At 42.9% G+C, this 17932-nt stretch overlaps 1 protein-coding gene across 3 annotated transcripts in view; it reads right to left on the bottom strand.

Moving 5' to 3' along the window:
* The window catches only part of tcf4 (transcription factor 4), a 210642-nt gene extending 194493 nt beyond the window's left edge, over positions 1-16149 (bottom strand). Inside the window, exons 1-3 of one of the 3 annotated variants that reach the window (XM_084035290.1) lie at positions 16005-16149; positions 15644-15682; positions 11939-12011 (exon numbers count right to left, since the gene is read on the bottom strand). In XM_084035290.1, the coding sequence (XP_083891416.1) occupies positions 11939-12011; positions 15644-15682; positions 16005-16076 (184 nt within the window). In that variant the 5' untranslated portion in view covers positions 16077-16149. The remainder of the gene's footprint in view (positions 1-11938; positions 12012-15643; positions 15683-16004) is intronic. The other 2 variants (XM_084035288.1, XM_084035289.1) reach the window with 2 other exon arrangements.
* Between the last annotated feature and the right edge of the window lie 1783 nt (positions 16150-17932).

Genomic DNA, 17932 nt, shown 5'->3' with positions numbered 1-17932 from the left:
AATGGGTAGAAATACGACCAAAAGATATTATGGTGCAAGTACACAGAGTAGTACACAAATAAAAAAGTTATTTTCACTTTCTGATTGAGGGAACTCACATGCTTATGGTTACCAAAATTATCTTACACAGTTTCTCATACGGTTCAAAATTAGAGAATATCCGCCTTGTGGCTGTATGCCTGCGCCAACCAGTCAAGTTGCAGTTTTCATCCATGTCTGTGCAAAATATCATCATTTCAGAATCCTATCCTATGAGACATTTGTGTGAAATAGTCCGAATTAGTATATGTATTCTCGAGTTATGCCCAAGAATGTCAAAAGTGACCTTTGACAACTACATTCTATCCAGTTCATCCATGAGTCCCAGTGGAACGTAACAAATTTGAAAGAATTCCCTCAAGGCCTCACATTGAATTCAATGAACCATAGCAGAGTCCACTCAGAAGAGACCAAGATCCTCCTCAAACTGATTGTTTAGTCCGAAAAAAGTTCTATTGACAGCTTTCAACCAACCAAACTGGTTAGCGGTGAAACAAGCCATCGGTGTTCCCATCATGCTTTGGATGATTTGGGTCAACATGAAGTGCAATGTTCAGCTGTTTGTAAAACCGTAGCTGCTTTATATATCACCTTGGTATATAAAAAAAAAGTCAATACACATATTTCCCAAAATGTTGACCTATTGCTTTAAGACCAAGGCTGTTTCTTTGTATTCTCAGTGAAAAGCAACCATCTCTCTTTTTTAAAAAAGGTTTGTCCTTCCATATCTCAATGTTGTCTTTTTAAGCTTACAATTAAAAAAGGAGAGCTACATCTCAGGATGCTTTACTCTGACAAACACTATCAGCCTTGAGGTCAGATTTCAGTGTGAACAGTACGGGTTTATGTTTTGTGTTGATGTCAAAAGGGAGGAACTGGCATTGGAAACATTGAATAGGAGCAGGCTCCAACAGCAAATGTTGAAGGTTTGTAGGAAATACAAAGTAAAAAGGAATCAGAACATCACATGAATGCAGGATGTTTTGCACCGAAAGCACCAGAAGAGCCCCAATAAGAGTCTAATTTTAAAGAGGACCGCTCTGAGGTTGTGTGCCTTCGCCAAACGGTCTAATTGCAGTTTACATCAATCTCTGTCCAAAATGTCATCACTTCTTTTTATCCTACTTGGCATATATGTGAAAGTGTCTTGTGAGGTATCGGTGTCCTTGACATTTGACCACCAGTTGGATGTTTGTGCCAAATTTGAAGAAATTCCTCCGTGGAGTTCCTGAGATGTCGTATTCAAAAGAAAGGGATGGATGTGAGGCCACAGTGACCATTGACAGACAAAATCTAATCAGTTCATCCTTGAGTCCAGGTGGATGTTTGTGCCATTTAAAAAAAAAATTCCCTCCAGGCGTTCCGGGAAAGGACCGGACAGATGGACGGAGGGACAACCCTAACTACTCAAGCATTTTCATCCCTCCTCCCACATATTGAAACGCTGTTCAGCTTTTTGATTGGCTCTAGTTTTAATAATCAAACCAACCACAGGAAAGACGCTTTTGTAAAATCTGTGTTTTGTGTGAAGAAACGGCAAAGGCTGTCATCACCCGTTTGATGTCAATCAAACTGCGCACATGCCACTGTCTTCGATAAGCTGTGGCAACCGGGGGGGAAATTGCGAGGCACCACAAGTCACAAACTATGCAGATTTAGGCCAAATATGATGGAAGAAACTGGAATGCAGCTACAAGAAAGTCTGTGAAACTACTTATGCCTGGGTAAAGCTGGTGGAAGGAGATTCTCAGATCTCAGTCCTTAGCAATATTTGCCAGTTATTTTTGAATATGACGAAGCCGGATTATGACATGGAGCGACACAGTAACCTGTAACCTGGATAGCTTATTGTTTGTTACCAAGCACACAGATGTTACAAGCTGTTACATCTGTGTACAAGGGGCAGAGTAGAAATGTTTATTATTTTAAGTTAGAGAGACACTGAGTTATATTTTTAGATGCCCCACATTTGTCCCATATTTGGTTTGTTGGGATCTGGTCGCCTTAGTAACATTATGAGGACAAAATGTGAGTCAACAATAACTTGAAGCTTGAAGGACGAGGTAAAAAGAAGAAATGGTGACAGATGTGAAGGACAGATTTATGATGGAAAGACATGATGAGGGAATGAGGGAGAAGGATGACAAATCATGATTAAAAAAGAAGCAGGAAAAGAAAGAAGCTAATAAGAGTGGGAAAAGGTGAAGAGGAAGAGCAGGGAGGAGGAAGAGGAAACGTAGAAACTGAAAGTGACGAAGGAGGAAAAAGAGGGAGATAAAGAGAAGACAGAGGAATGAGATGAGGGAAATGGTTAAGGGCAACAAAATGAGGTGGAGAAGGAAGCTGATGAGGAAGAGGAGTAAGGTTAGGACAAGAACAAGTGAGGATGCTGAGGTAGAAGGGATTAGAAAGGAGGAGAAAGGTTTGGATGACAAGAGGCAGTAATCATCAAAACAGTATGAAGAAAAGGATGCTCTTGTGGAAGAGGAGGACGTAGTCATCATGACGTCACCCGTTAGTTTGTGGACTATGATTTTAAAGCCTTGAGTTCGGCATTTCGGCTCTCGGCATTTTAGAATTTCGCACCAGCCATCAAGTGAGAAGTGGGGTCATTTTTCATAGACTTCCATGCAATCTGATTTCTTTTTGCAATCGCAAGAGTTGCCCCCTGATGGCCGGCGGAGAGAATGCAAGTTTAAGCGTCTTCAGCATTGGCTTCACTCTTCAGAACCGGAGGTTGCCGCCTGGTTAGGACGAAGAAGAGGCGGAACAAGTGGATGAAAAGAGCCAAGAGGAGGATGAGGAAGAAGGGATGACAAAAGATGAGGCTAAAGAGAGGCGAGAGGATGATGAGTAGATAGAAGAAGAAGAAGAAGAAGAAGAAGAAGAAGAAGAAGAAGAAGAGGCTGACGAGGAGGAGGAGTGACAGGGTAAAAACAGCGACGAGAAAGAGGAAGGAGTATGAAGAGAACGACAAGGCGGATGGGATGAAGAGCACTTGGGTTTGGACAAAGAACAGAAGGAGGAACACAAGGAACGATGGGGCAAAAACTGCGAGGACGAAGAGGAGGTTTAAGAGCGCGAAGACGTGGGCGAAATCAGCTGCTCCGACTGCGTCAAGTTCGATTCCCACACCTTCGTCTCCTCAATTAACAGCCACCACTTTCACACAAAACACCTCTTCTGCCTTTACTTTAGCCCCTCACACACACATTTACCCCTCATTTGCCACACAAACACACACACACTTACCCCTCATTTGCCGCACACACACACAAGTTTCAACATTAAACTCCCCAAACAATTTAGCTTGACACACACACTCACACACACACACACACCCGCCTCCCAGAATAAGTTGGCTGCCTCTAATTGGAGTGGTGTTTGTTGCGAAGATGTGTTGCACACCGCTGTAATTGCCAGGCAGGCTGGTTGACATTCCCCGTCTCTTTATTTTTTAAGGACTGGGTAATTAGGCTCGGTGGTTGCGATCGTGCCGCCATGCCGCCGGTAGGAGCGAACAGGTGTGGGAGCGAGCGACGATAACACACAACACCTCGCCGACGTCACCGACCCACCGCAGAGAGGAGAGAAAGGCTGCTTACAGGTGACGGGGGGAGTCGGGAGGTTTCACCAAAAGATCCTGAGGATGGAGGACTAAAACCATGTTTACCACACGTGGGGGGGTGGGGGGCAGGTAGTCAGTCAACTCCAGCTGATTGGAGGAGAGGAAATGAGCAGATTGTGTAGCTGACAGTGAAAAGAAAAGACACTGACGTGAATATAACTAATAACTCTACAGGGCTGATTCAACGAGTGCTGCTTTGACTCCAATGCTACCGTTAGCATGCTAACAAGCTCACCTCTACTTGCAAAGGTATATGAGTGGTCGCCAAATACATCTACAGAACTTCTTCTTGCAGAAATGTATATCTGCAGTACACCTTTGAGCCACACGGGGAGCCGGAATGTTCGTATTGTTCTGGTGATTGTAACTACTTCATGAATCTAATATGAAAGGCTAGCATACATCGTTTGATTCACCAATGAAAGAAAAAGGAAAAGGATTGAACAAGTAACAAAGTATGGCAAACAACGGTCCATTGCTGATTACCAGTAAACACAAAGAACTGCTGAGGCTGATGGGAATTTGGTAGGTAAGGTTTTGACCGGATGATGGCGTTAGTTCAAATTCAGGGCATCAGCTCAGTGATTACAATTGATCTGATTGGCTGGCAGTCCGTTTAAATATTTGACTGCAACACCTTAACATAGATTGTGTCAAAACTGGGACATTGCTCCTGATTGTTAACTATCTATTAGTGACCATACAGTAAAGCCTGGTTTTTGATTCAGTTATGTCTAGTGTTGATTCCTCACAGCCGAAAACAACCACATTACAAATAGGGACGACATCAGGTACCATCATGACATATTTCTTTCACTGAAGAGATAATCATCAACAAACTGTTATTTTGTCCAGTGTGTCTGACAAAATCCCCTAAACCAAGCTTACTGTAATCATGACCCAACTCCAACCAAATGTAAACTAAATGTCGAAACCAACGTGGTGAATATTCCTCAATAGATTTGGGTTTAACCAAAGTACCCCAATTAGGGGCCCGTAGAGGCCCACGCCTTTTCTTCCAGTAAAACTCAACACACTAAAACCAACTGAAAACAAGCCAAACTAAACGACTCAACTCAATTAAACTTAAGTCAAAGAAAACCAAACGGAAGAAAATATAAACTCAACAGCTCAGCACATCTCGGCTTCGTCTTCGGGGAAAACATATGGAGCTCTGACTTGGTATCGAGCCGGTCCGCCGAAGCACGTCAATCTCCCGAGCTTTGAAACAAGAAACAAAAAAACACACACACAAGCCCACGCCGAGTTCTCACAGATGCTAACCTTGAAATCACTGCCATTATTAGCAGAGTCATTATTAGCATTAGAAAAGCAAATGGGGCTAATAATATTTTCCATTATGGCTAAAAACGCCTATTAATCCCTAATCCGCACCACAATTAAGAGCATGGTTGTGTGTTTGTGAGAGTCGGCGAGCGTCTCCTCGCCGGGGAAACGAGACGATGGAACAGCCTCGGAGGCAGAGCGAGGGTGGGGGGTATTAAGTGACTGGCTCCTGCTCTCCATCTCTATTTTGAAAGCGATCAGCCGGCGTGTTGTTGAGTGACAGGCGTAACAGAGGCAGATTTGACTGGATAGAGACAAGTGGGTGGCGGCGAAGGGGGGGGGGGCTCGCTCGCTGCGTTGAAGCGCGTTATCTGTCTCGGTACAAGTGCATCAAATCAAACGGGAGAGGGGGGTATTATAAAAGCAACCCCCTTTTTTTCTCCGCTGTGAACTGTGACTTAATAAGCTATGCCAATTAGGGGAAACAAAAATCAGGCACGCCATCGGGGCTGTTTCTATCCTCGCCCAAATTTCTCTGCTAATGCGTGAAGCTCGCTGGCAGAGACGACAGCGCGGCTGCTTTTTCTCTGCGCGGCTTTGGATTTGACGAGAAGAAGAAGAAAAAGGAAGAGATGGACGGCCGCACGAAAAGAAAACTAAATAAAGCTCATTGATTTTGCATTCGTCTCCTCGAGTGTGGTGATATTCTGTTTTCCTTCATTTCAACAAATCCCAATGCAGAAACCAACAGTGGATGCATCCTAACAAGCATTGACTGTGTATTCATAGTCTGATACGTCTTATTCCTCAGGGCCGCAGATCTACAAACTATTTCTCCATAACCATAGACACTTGTTAGGTCTAGGATACGATTAAAACGCCGGAGAGGAAGCAGCAGCTGCTGTGATTGAAATGGCAAACTATACTATATTTAACTATATTTAAATGATGCATGTGCATTTTTCCAATATAATATATATATATATTATATATATATATATAGACCATAGGTCTACACTAGCATGTAAACATTCCCACACTACGCAGTTAAGTACACAGTGTGAACATGGAAGACTACAAAGAGAAGTCGCTGTTTTTGCAGGATTTTTTATAATAAGAATATTAATAATATTATAATATAATAAGAAAAAAAACAGACAACTTCTGCCCTCATTCCTTCAATTCTTTTTCTTCCTTCTTTACTCACCTTTCCTTTCCTCCGTCCTTCCTTTCCCTCATTTCTTCTTTCCTTCTTCACTTCATTTTTCTTCCTTCATTCTTTCCTTTCTTCCCTCTTGACCTTCCAACATACCTCTCATTCCTCCCTCCCTCCTTTTCATTTCCTCCATCCTTCTTTCCTGTCCTTCCCCCCTTTCATTTGTTCTTCGTACCTTTCCTTCCTCTCTTCCTTCCCTCCTTCTCTTCATTACTTTCTTCAGTAAAGCCCTTCTTTCCTTTCTTCCCTCTTTATCATCCTTTAGCTTTCCATTCATCCCCTTACCTTTCCTCACCCTCTCCGTTCCTTTCTTTTCTTCCCTCCTTCCTTCTTTCCTTCCCCCCTCTTTTCTTCTTTCCCCTCATTCCTTCCTTCCTGCTATCCTTTCTTCTCTCTTGTCCTCCCTCCGTCCTTCCATTCGTCCTTCTTACCTTTCCTTCCTCCCTTTCTTTGTTTCTTTCTGCTGACACTTGAGGAAACATTTCCTCCACCTCTCATTGCCAACTTTGTGCTCCATGGCAACGGGGATGATGGTTTGCCCTTCCGCCCCCAAAGCCTGCTTCCCTTCCCCCCCTCTGGTCCCAACCAGACACACACACACACACACAAATATGTCAGATACACACATTGTTGAGCTCAACACACACACCCACACACACACACACACACACACCAGTCCCTTCAACACCACTGACAGGGAGACAAACAGCAGATCTGAGAGGTTATGTGTTTAAAAAGGGGGGAAAGGAAAAGCTTCACACGCAGCCAAGACCTGAAATAGACGAGCGGCGGTGGCGGCAGTTTTGACAGGCAGAGTGAAGCCGCTCGCTGAACGGCTTCATCCAGGAGGAGATTAGAAACACACACAGAGTTTGAAGTGTGCATTATCTTTCCAGGGATGATCCCAAAATAAACAAAAACAATGGCGGAATCTCCCAATAATTAAAACACCTAATCCACTTCCTGGTTGGTTGATGACCGTGGGCTGAGCGTGTCAGCCGGGACTCGTGCTGCGTTTATGTTTAGATGCTTTTGTGTTTTACGGCAAATTTATCGCCCCGAAATAAGAGGACTTACATTGAATGACGAGAGGGCTTCAAAAGCAAAAAAAATATGTATTCACAGCATTGTGTGAAGGATGTCACTTTCAACATTCAAATTCTACATGGAGACAGAAAAAAAACTGTCACCACTTATCCTCAAAAGCATCAAATGTACCAAATCCTAAAACAGGTTTTTATTCCTCCGCCTCCCCGCCTGACTGACGCGTTATCTTCACATACTCGTGTTCGGCGTTTCCATCCGGCCTCGCTTCTCCTTTATGTTCTAATTTTGCCGGTGATGTTGTCTCCTTTAGCCCCGTTTGGCAACCTCCACCTATTCTGAAGCATTTGGGGACGAACCGTCTCCTTCTTCGTGTTTGGAAATGTCTGCTTTGTTAGCAAAAGAAGTTAATTTAGGAGATTAAAAAGAGGAAGATGTGGCTTAAATCGCTGTGCTAGTGAATCGCTGGGTATCAAACTAAATTTTCCAATTTCAGACTGTATTCTATTATAAGTTTGTGCTTTTGTTTGGACTAATACTTCCACTGCTTTGCTTCTGTTATTAATTCACAATCTCCTGTTTCTCCTCCCGTTCAGGTTCATCTGGCTCCATTTATTAGTACAATCATCTGATGTTCACGGGTTAGTCGGACTTGCCACACCACAGTCAAATCATTTTATTTGCTTTGCCATTATAGACGCACCCATGCACACGCGGCGTTGTCACGTCTGATGTCTGATTCCGGTTCTGACTGTGACAACAATATTTAAATAGCACTAATGTAACAAATATTTGAAAGACTTTATTTGGGCGTGCATGTTTTGCGGTTTCCCTATTTTTTTTACATGTTGATTGCCACTGAAGGCAACCACATTTCTCAACCTTGAGCCCTGAGGATATTAAGATATTAATTGTGGCGATTTATTCACTAAACCTGTTTTGGTTGATTTCTGCCACACTTAGATTTTTTTTATTGATACAACAATGTTTCCATCTCACCCAAGTACAAAACGTTTCCCCCCTCTGGTCGTACATACATACATCTCTCACTGTAGTCGGTGCAACCTTCAGCCAAAAGGCAGGTTTTGTGTCCAATAAAATGTGAAGGATTTGATGTAAATCCAGTTTCACAGAACAGAAGCAGATGCTCTACTATCCGTTTCACTGGGACTTTAAGGTCATACAGTTAGCCCACATCCATTCGGATAATAACTCCAACAACTTACTGTTATCCAACTAAAAGTTTCTTACTCCCTGAAAAGTTGACATCTTAAGATCCCAAAAAGAGCATTGATCAGATGCTGATGATTTTTTTGAAAGGCCAAATAAATAAAAAGAGAAATTTAAGTGTAAAATTGGATGAATATGTTGTTTGTTACCTCTGAATGTATTTCTTTAACTTCTCCAAACCAAAGTCATTAACCTGTCTAGTGACTAGTGTGGACCCGGTTCAATGTGGGCAGGTCCCCGCCTCTGGCCTCGCCCCAGCCTTTGGAAACCGCTGCTCTCATGGTTGTGTAGGTCTATAGAGTTCTAATTAGCTGCATTCACAAACAGCGACAAGCTCATCAAAATGCCGAGGCCTGCAGAAAGCCACAGCAGGGGTGAGCAGCGTGTGTGTGTGTGTGTGTGTGTGTGTGTGTGTGTGTGTGTGTGTGTGTGTGTGTGTGTGTGTGTGTGTGTGTGTGTGTGTGTGTGAGACACAGAGTGTGATTTGTGTTCAGGGGTGAGTGTGTGACACCAGTGTGTGTTCCTGTATTAAAAAAACAAAAAGAAATCCCAAAATGAAGATACACATCGACGCAGCAAACCAAGGCCCAACAATACAGTTTCTACAAAAACGTTTTTTTTTTAAAAAAAAAAAAAAAAAAGGAAAAACTAAACGTTTGTCGTCTTTCCTCACATTTGTATGCACGACACGGGAGCACACAACGCCAGCGACACCGCGGAGCACAAACAACAACAACCACACCACGACGCAGTAAACAAAGAAGACTTTTTCGGCATCTCTCTGTTTTCCAGCCAACAAACAAAATGGCTTCCGAACGCCGTTTGGAGGCAAACAACATGAGCGGGAGCAACACAAACGACCCGGCTGGTTTCTGTGACAAGCTTCAAGGAAAGATGTTTTTTTGTTTTGAAAAGGCAAGCATCCTCCAGAGGTTGAGCTTCTCTCGTTCAGACTGAGGACGTTATGGGACGTAACACATGTGTAGCACTAAAAGATGGTGGAAAATACATGAGGGAAATGCAGCACGCCCAGATATAAGATCACAGCTAAGAAGTAACGTATAGATCTGCAACATCTGTGATCATAACTGCAATATTCATGTCTAGGCTCATTGCAAATGTTGTCAACATATTAGAATATTGGAGATTAATTGAGCAACCTAACTTTTTTAACGTCAAAATAGTGATGGTTCAGCGAAAACATTCCAATTGACCAACCAGCTCCTAAATGAGCTCATTACATAATACAGTCGCCAGATAAAAAATGTCGACATTGTACATTTCTGCAAACCAAAGATACCAAAATGATTGCTAACATCGTATTACGTTTGAAGAAATAGTGCCACGTGGTTAATGGTGCAAAATGGCTCGGTAAGTTAAACTTAACTTCTTGGTTGTAGTAAGAAAAGAAATCACGGTTTTGTGTTTGAATAACATCGTAGCGCAACATAACCTAGGAACGTAATTAGCGGGATTTCTTGTGTAACAATGTTACAGCATTTACCTTCACACGGGACATGAGACAGGACAGCGCCCCCTGGGTGACAGTCATGCATTTGTTTGACTGATCCACCACTCCACCACCAATGGTATAAAGATGTGCACGTAGATACACATCAACATGCCTGACTGACTCACTGAGGCACCAACTGACGTTTTCACACTGAAAAAACGGTGTTCAATCAATGCTAGCGGCTAATTTGGGTTCTGGTGAGAATGAAATACAACACAGGAAGTCCAGTTTGAGTCAGACATCCAGGAGTTAGAAGGCCAAAAGGAAATACTTCAACAAAATGACTAGTGTATATCAATTACTCCCCTTGTGTCATCTTGAATTTGTTTTTCTCGCATTCCTCCGCGGTCATCGCAGAATCCGAACACGGAGAAAAGTCTTGGTGAATAAGAATAAAGGGCGGTCATGTTTACCAAGAAAACTACAGGGGTACAGGTTTGGGGAAAGAGCGTCAGCTGAAGTTAATTCACTGACTGACGACTCACGTTGCGATTCGCATTATTAACGACTGATGTGACAAAATGTTAACTTTTAGTTTCACATGGGGCATGAACAGCGGTTTCCTGGATGAAAGTCCTGCGTTTGACCCGTCCACCTTCCCACCGCCCTGTGTGGCCTAATCTCCGTCTTTATGCTACATCGGTTTCTCTGTCTGAGTGTTGGTTTCAGACGCCAAAGAACTCTGTCCTAGATGCATTATTTGACGAGAACAGGTTGCAAGAAAACAATTGATTTGGTCAAAATTGGTCAAGTTTTTTCATAACTCAGCTGTTGTAATAGTCCCACAGAGGATTCTACAACTCTGAACAGTCCCGATTGTTTCATCTATCGTCACGATAATCGTAAAGTCGCTAAACTGGCCTCATTCAAACGGATGGGTTTGCTGAGACAGGGCTGAAGTCCGTCTGAACGTGGCCTCAGAGACTGACTGACCAAATCAATCAAGAACACACTGAGTAGTTACAGACCGACTCTTTTTCTACGTTGGCATCCAGACTGACTGGTTGAATGAATGAATGAACGGCTCAGTGTGGAAGCAGAAGAAGGGCCGGCTTACACATGAAGCAATGTTCCCAACTCCCTCTGTGTGCGCCTGTTTGACACCAATAACAGCACTGTGTCGAAAACACACACACACAGACACACACACACGGGCAGGAAAGAATGAGGACAGCAAATCAGCAAAACAGGAAGTCTCCTTCAGGAATGAACTTGATCGAGTGAAAAACAAACTTGTTGCCCCAAAATAAAGACACGTGTAAAATCACATCATCGCCTCAACTTTCATACAGGATTCATGTCTATGACGTAACATTTACTAACTACACTCGAGCACAGAGCAGGCAGGTATGTAACCGGTGATTTGAACAAAATAAGCCTTCAACCTCTTTGGTCCAAATCAAGCATCCAGTGTGTATTAATCCACCGCTGAGAACAATCCCCAGCAAATGCAGCATTTTTGCTCAAAACTATGGTGGCCTGCTATTTTAGGAAATTAGAAATTGTTAGATTTTTTTAGATACCAATATAATCTGTTTGTAGATACCCATATAATCTGTAGGAATGAATGATCTTTGTGCAACCAAAGTAATGAGGGATGGACGAACCAATAATCAAAGCCATACAATCAGACCAGGCCACCTCATTGGATGAGCAACACACGACATCAGAGCCAAATCCCTGCACAGAAAACACCAACCAGCTCAACGAGACCCAACACATTATTCACACAATATAAGAGCTACAGTGCATTAAAAGGATCCTGCAATTTGTCAAGTCTCCTCAAAATAAAAAAAAAGTAATCCACGAAGCATAAACAGCATAAAAACTCCATCTGCATGTACAGAACATGGTTACCCGCACAAGGAGATTCAAACAGCAAGCGAAGCAGCAGTGAGCAGGTGTAAGAGGAGAGGGAGGAGAAGACTGAAAGAAATAAAGAGGAGAAGAAGGGAGGGAGGGGGAGAGAAAGCTGACGTACTTGAGCCGGAGAAATGTCCGCTCCCCAGGGAGGTCGGCCCGTTCTTTCCACTGCTAACAGGAGGGGAAAACATCTACAAGACAAACAGAGCGCACATTACCTCCGAGAGCACTGACACCGCAGACAGCAAGACACATCATCTCTACGGAAACGTCACGGCAGCTTCACACCAAAAGCTTCGTTCCAAAACGCCGGGGCCACATTTGACTAGACGATGCTTTACAATCCTGCCAGGGAATGTCTTTCATTTAATGCTCACTCAGCGTTTTTACTTTAAATCAGGGATTTTTGTTTCGGCTTTTAAAATATGACATTTCTCGTTTTGGAAGGAAACTCTTCGTGGATATTTACCAAGAAAACAAAAGGTCCATCATCACTAGGGCTGGGTATCATTTCAGTAATAACGCTGATCGTTTAATTCAGTACCAACATGTGTTTTTATTCCAATGCATTACCTATAATATCATTTTCATTTAACATAAAGGAGCCAACGTTTTCAAATGTCAAATGTCAAAGTACATGCGGTCATGCAAGACATTTAGCTGATTAAACTTCCGTCTAAATTTGGCAAGATCTTGATTGAAATCTGGATCCAACTGATCCAAGAAAAGCTGGACCAAAAGGATAAATCTGACCAAAGAGTTGGAACAGAGTCACTGCAAATATGTCCAATCAAGTCCCAAGTCAAGACAGGCAAGTCCCAGACATGTTGACATTTGTTTCTTTAGTGAACATTTTGTCACCTGTTGGTCAGTACTGAAAAACATGCCTTTACTTCCCGTTCTTGTAGCCTCGTTAGCTGCTGTCGGGTTGGTTGAAATGAAATCCCACAGTGAAGAGGTTTTTATATTATGTTTAAATTGTCAGTCAGTCAGTCCAGGTCAACGAGGTTGAGTGTTAAGTCAGCAGTTATTGGTTCCTGACTTGAGTCTGACTCCGTGTCGTGAGTCCACACCTCTTGATGCCAGCTTTTCCAATGTTTGCAATACTCCATGCTACGGACACATTTCGGTGTGTACTCTGTAAGCGTAGAGGTTCGATACCCAGCCCTAATGGTCACACAGACTCCCAGCTCAGAGCTGAACGCAGATATGAAGGGTTCATTTTCCAAAACGCAACGGGAAGAATTTTGGCAAAGCAGAAATAAATCAAATTCCTCATTCAGGAAAATCTGTTCAAAAAACAAATAAAACAGGATGACTTAAATCACCTGATCAATTAATCATAAATGTGTTTTCATTGAAAAGTGGCATCACTTTTTTTTGCCAAATGTTGGACGGCTCATTTTGGAATGAAACGCTTCATATCTACTTCATATCTGGCTTAAACATACGAGATAATCATCAGAACTATCACCATCTGCCCTACACATCTACAGGAAAACAAGCCCACGTCAAGACGGAAGCTGAATGAATGCAGGAGTCGGCGTGAAAGCGGATCATCATCTGACCCCGATAGATGACCTCTGTGGAGGAAGTGTGTCGCCGTGTTTGATGGAGAACCCCTCCGTGATCGTGGACATACTCTGAGCTTCCTAATTTCAGATGCTAAAAGCTTTTTTAGGATGTGAGCTTTGGAGGGAATTGATCTATTTATTTGTATTCTTATCTTTTGAACAGACCACAATGTAAAGTAAATTAAAGCCCCGACTCAAACAATAAATACTGGATCTGTCGTTGTTGTGAATACAGCCTGTGGGGCCTGTAGGTCCGTATGGCGGATGCTGAGGTTGCTCCCTCGCGGCGGCAGCAAACAAAGAGGAAACAAATGCTGGCGAGATAAAAGATCTCATTGTGATTATTAGCAGGTCTATCGATATCCCAGTCGAAGCACTCGGAGCTGCGGGTGTCAGCTTGTGGGCGTGCAATGACAGATGATCGCATAAATTAATGCGACCGACCTGCGTTTATAATGAGAAGAGACACATTCGAGCTGCTGCTGCACTCCTTTGTTTGAATTTTTTGAATTACAATTTAAGACGGACTGATTGACATTTTTTTTTTTGGAAAAATGTAAAAATTAAAACAGAGTCAAAATATTCATAATATTTATCTGATGCACCTCAGGGAGTCGAGAAATACTAAATAAGGATTTTGTGATGATTTTCTTTTTGTACTTTTGTCCACAATTATAATATTATATTATAATAATATTAATAACAATATTCCTAGAGTGACTTGAGTTCCTGCCACTAATCTGGAGATCTACAGTGATTTAACAGTATTTTGTATTTTGTCACCTATATTATTACTAACGAGTTTCTCACAGTATTTATTATATAAACAGGCTTGTATCGTTAAAGTATATTCATACCATCACCATACTCCAGAGATACTTGATCTTATTTAAGTCTTTATTCTGATAAGGAGTCAGAAATAGGCTTAAAATTAGATAATTTTATTCATATTGATTTTATATATCTTTTCTCAATGTAACATTCCTATAATGGTGAGAGAACGCGTGTGCCACCAAATAGTGAGGTTATTGGACATTAATATACACTGTAATACTTCTATAGGGAGTTTATTTAATGTATGTATGATATACTCAGGCCTATATAGCAAATACAGCACATATTTTTAATGAAAATATTGCTATGGAGGCGTATTACATGACATAAGAGTACTCTTGTTGTATGCCCTTTGTTAAATCAATATTCCAATCACAATTGTTCTGTTAATGGCACAGTGAGTCGCGTTGTGTGACCTACAGTGTTTACTGAAACATCACTATAATGCAGCTATAAAGGGATTATTGTGGAGGTTATGCTGCTCTTTTAATAAAGCTTTTGAATTCAAATCTCCAACATGATCGGGTCCAGTGTGCTCTGCTGTCTGCAGGCCTCAGCTCATCATCGCTGCATTCCAGTAGACATCCAAAGGTCCATTCATGTGGATCTTAGCTCCCGTTTTGTTTGCATCTTGTGCAGCGTCATTGTTTTAATAAAGACCTCTTCTGATATCATATGTTACTAGTGCCTCCTATGATATCCATACACCGAGTCATTGTGAATGCAGGCCTCAGCTGTGGTCTGATTTGTTTACTGCATTAACATTCCTTAGAATATTGAGAGGATTTTAAGCATCACTAACATAATTCCTGCAATCCTGATGTTTTCTGATATTATATGCATGCTGTCTCTACGTTTCAGTATCAGTCCGTTTTTTGTTGTTTGTTGTTTTTTTTGTTTTTTTATTATTTCAGGGTGTTTCGGAGTTTTTGTTTTTTTTCCCTCCTCCTCGTCCTCCTCTTCAGACCAAAGTTACTCCCAGAGGAGGAGAGGCGCGCAGAAAACATGGCCGAGAGCGGGGACACGATTTCCTGTCCGTCAAGTTCACAACACGCAGGCTGTTCCTTTAAAAAACACTAACTTTTAAAGGGAGTCGTGAGTTCGGGCATCGGACAGCCTGCTGCGAGAACACTTACACTGTGGGGAGAAAGTGTGACACATTTCTCTGTTTTCGGCTTACTGCATGTCTGACTGTCTGTCTGTCTGCCTGTCTGTCTGACTGTCATGCAGGTTCATGAATCCACATCGAGCCTTTTTTTTTTTCTGAAACGTAGTGCGCAGCGCGGCGCGCGGGGCAGCCTCGGAACTCACACAGACAAAATAAGAAAGAAAAAATAAACATTTTCTAAATCCTATCAAGGGCAGAGAAAAGCAGGCTACACATGGAAAAAAGGACTTAAAATGAGATATACTACCATGGGTGTTGGGAACATTTTCAAATCGCTGTTTCGCATCTATAAGACAACAAAATTACCAAAATGCAGCATCACAATTCTCCGCACACACTAACACACACACAGAAATTAAATTTCCAAAATAAAACAATATGCACTGACTTTTCTGCAAGTTAGTCTACACAAAACGCACTTTTGTGCAAACAGTTGAAAGACTGAGTTGGAGGCAAAAAGGTTTATGTGTCGTGCAACTCATCCATTACAACAGTAAACAGTGGTCGCTGTAAGAAGCCTACAGGACGCGTGTATGCTCCTCTACTGTCATGACACTCTACTCTACTATATTCACAGAAACACGGAGAAACAAGAGCCGTTTCCTTACCGCGCTGAAATCCAGCAAGTCGCTCAGTTCCTTGTCGGTTCCCAAAGCTGCCATCCGCTGTTGATGATGCATTTTAGCAAAATCACACGGACCTAAAAACAGGGAAACAAATGAAGAGATAGATAGACAGATGGACAGATAGGAGAGGACAGGTAGACAGATTGATAGATGGAGGGGACAGGGGGGGGGGGGGGGGGGAGAAGAGAAGAGGAAGACCTCGGCTGTTTTTGCGCACCGCTCCGCTCCCGGATCTCTCTTTTCCTCCACAGCGAAATAAATCCAGTGAAACAACCTCGCAGCCTCGATCGCAATTTCTAGTTCATCCTCGGAGCAGCGGCTCAGTCCCGAGTTCCTGGTTCGGCAGCGCGAAATTAAAAAAAAAAAAAAAAAAAAAAAAACTCACAAGAGATTAAAAAAAAGGAGGGCGACAGAACCGGAGTGTTTTCTCCAGCCGAACAAGTCCGACGTCTCCGCGTTAAGACGCAGTTTGTCCGCCGCGGCTGACTGTGGCTCACACACACACACATACACACACACACACGCGATATAAATAAATAACACGCCGTCTCTCCGCGAGCCTCTCGGGGAGGAAAAAAAAGGATCACCTCAGAAACGTGGAGCGGGTGTTTTGCGCGCGCACGCGCGTGTGTGTTGGTGTCAGAGGGAGAGAGTGCAGGCGGGCTGCGCGCTGCTCCTGACCGGCCTCAGGGTGCCCTCCGCTCGGCTGCGGGTGCTGAAGATCCGCGGGTACGGATCCCGTGCGCGCGTGGCACAGCCTCGGTGTGATAAATGCGCTCGTGCGGCCACCTAGCTTACAGTCTCGTCCAACGCCACCGCGCTGAGCTGCCGCCACTACGGCACAGAGCTGCGACCCGCCGGGGGAAATACTCTTATTTTGAAGGGAAATTGGTGAGATTGATTGGCTGATTGATTGGGTTAACTTGGTAAATTGGGGAAGAGAAAGGGGATTCTTTTTTAGGGGGGTATTTAAGGAAGTGTTATGCTTCTTAAACCTAGACCAAATCAACTTTTTTTATTATTTAAAAATATTGCTTTGTTAATATCTAATAGTTTTTTATATAATAATGTATTTGACATTTCCATGATGATGCGAAGAAATTTAATTTCTATTCTTTACTGGTTAAACTGACAAGTGCATGAAACAAGTGCGGTGCTGACCTGCATGGTGAACCCCCCTCCCCCCCAACAGGTCACCACTTAAACCACAACAGCGCCAAACCCACCTCCCTGGAAATACTTAGCAGTACTTTGCAGTACTTTGCTTCTCCCCCCACCCCCCCTCCTTCCTGCAGCCAACAGCCAGCAGGGATAAAATGACTGGCCTATTTCTGCAAATTACACCCTGCATGTGCGGGTTTCTCTCAGTGAAAAAAAAGTCAGGAAAAACACACAGGTGCAGGTACGATGTAGAAAGGTTTATTTGTTACAGTGTAAAGTGGTCCTGCCTTCCACTCGCAAACTAGCAGCCATGAAACAGCTTCCACAGAACACAGACCCACTCCTGTTACAGAATACATAAATGCTAGTGTTTTTAATCTCTCACGTTCCTCATCCCAGTTAGATTTAAACATGTTTTTTTATGTTAAAAGTGTTGACAGGATGATCTTGTCGGATTTGAAGTGGACAGTTTAAACACCACAACTCTCTTTATCCACTTTACCAAGCCGGCACGCACCTGACGGACGCAGCACACACTACACTCACAGCTGACAACCAAACAGACAAAGCAGGAAACGGGCTCCGGACCCTGGACCCCAAAGGTCCCAGAAAAAGCCAACATTCACTGTATAGACATCGCTTTTTAGGCCTTCATTAAGGGCAAATTCATGAGGGAACTTACATGGGGAATTACAATGTATAATAAAGCAGGTCCTGCATTATTAACTTTTTTTTTAATCTGCAGGGAT

Source organism: Eutrigla gurnardus (assembly GCF_963514095.1).
Source record: "Eutrigla gurnardus genome assembly, chromosome: 19".
Lineage (NCBI taxonomy): Eukaryota > Metazoa > Chordata > Actinopteri > Perciformes > Triglidae > Eutrigla > Eutrigla gurnardus.
The sequence above is the reverse complement of the archived record's forward strand: the minus strand, read 5'-3'. Positions and strand labels throughout refer to the sequence as shown.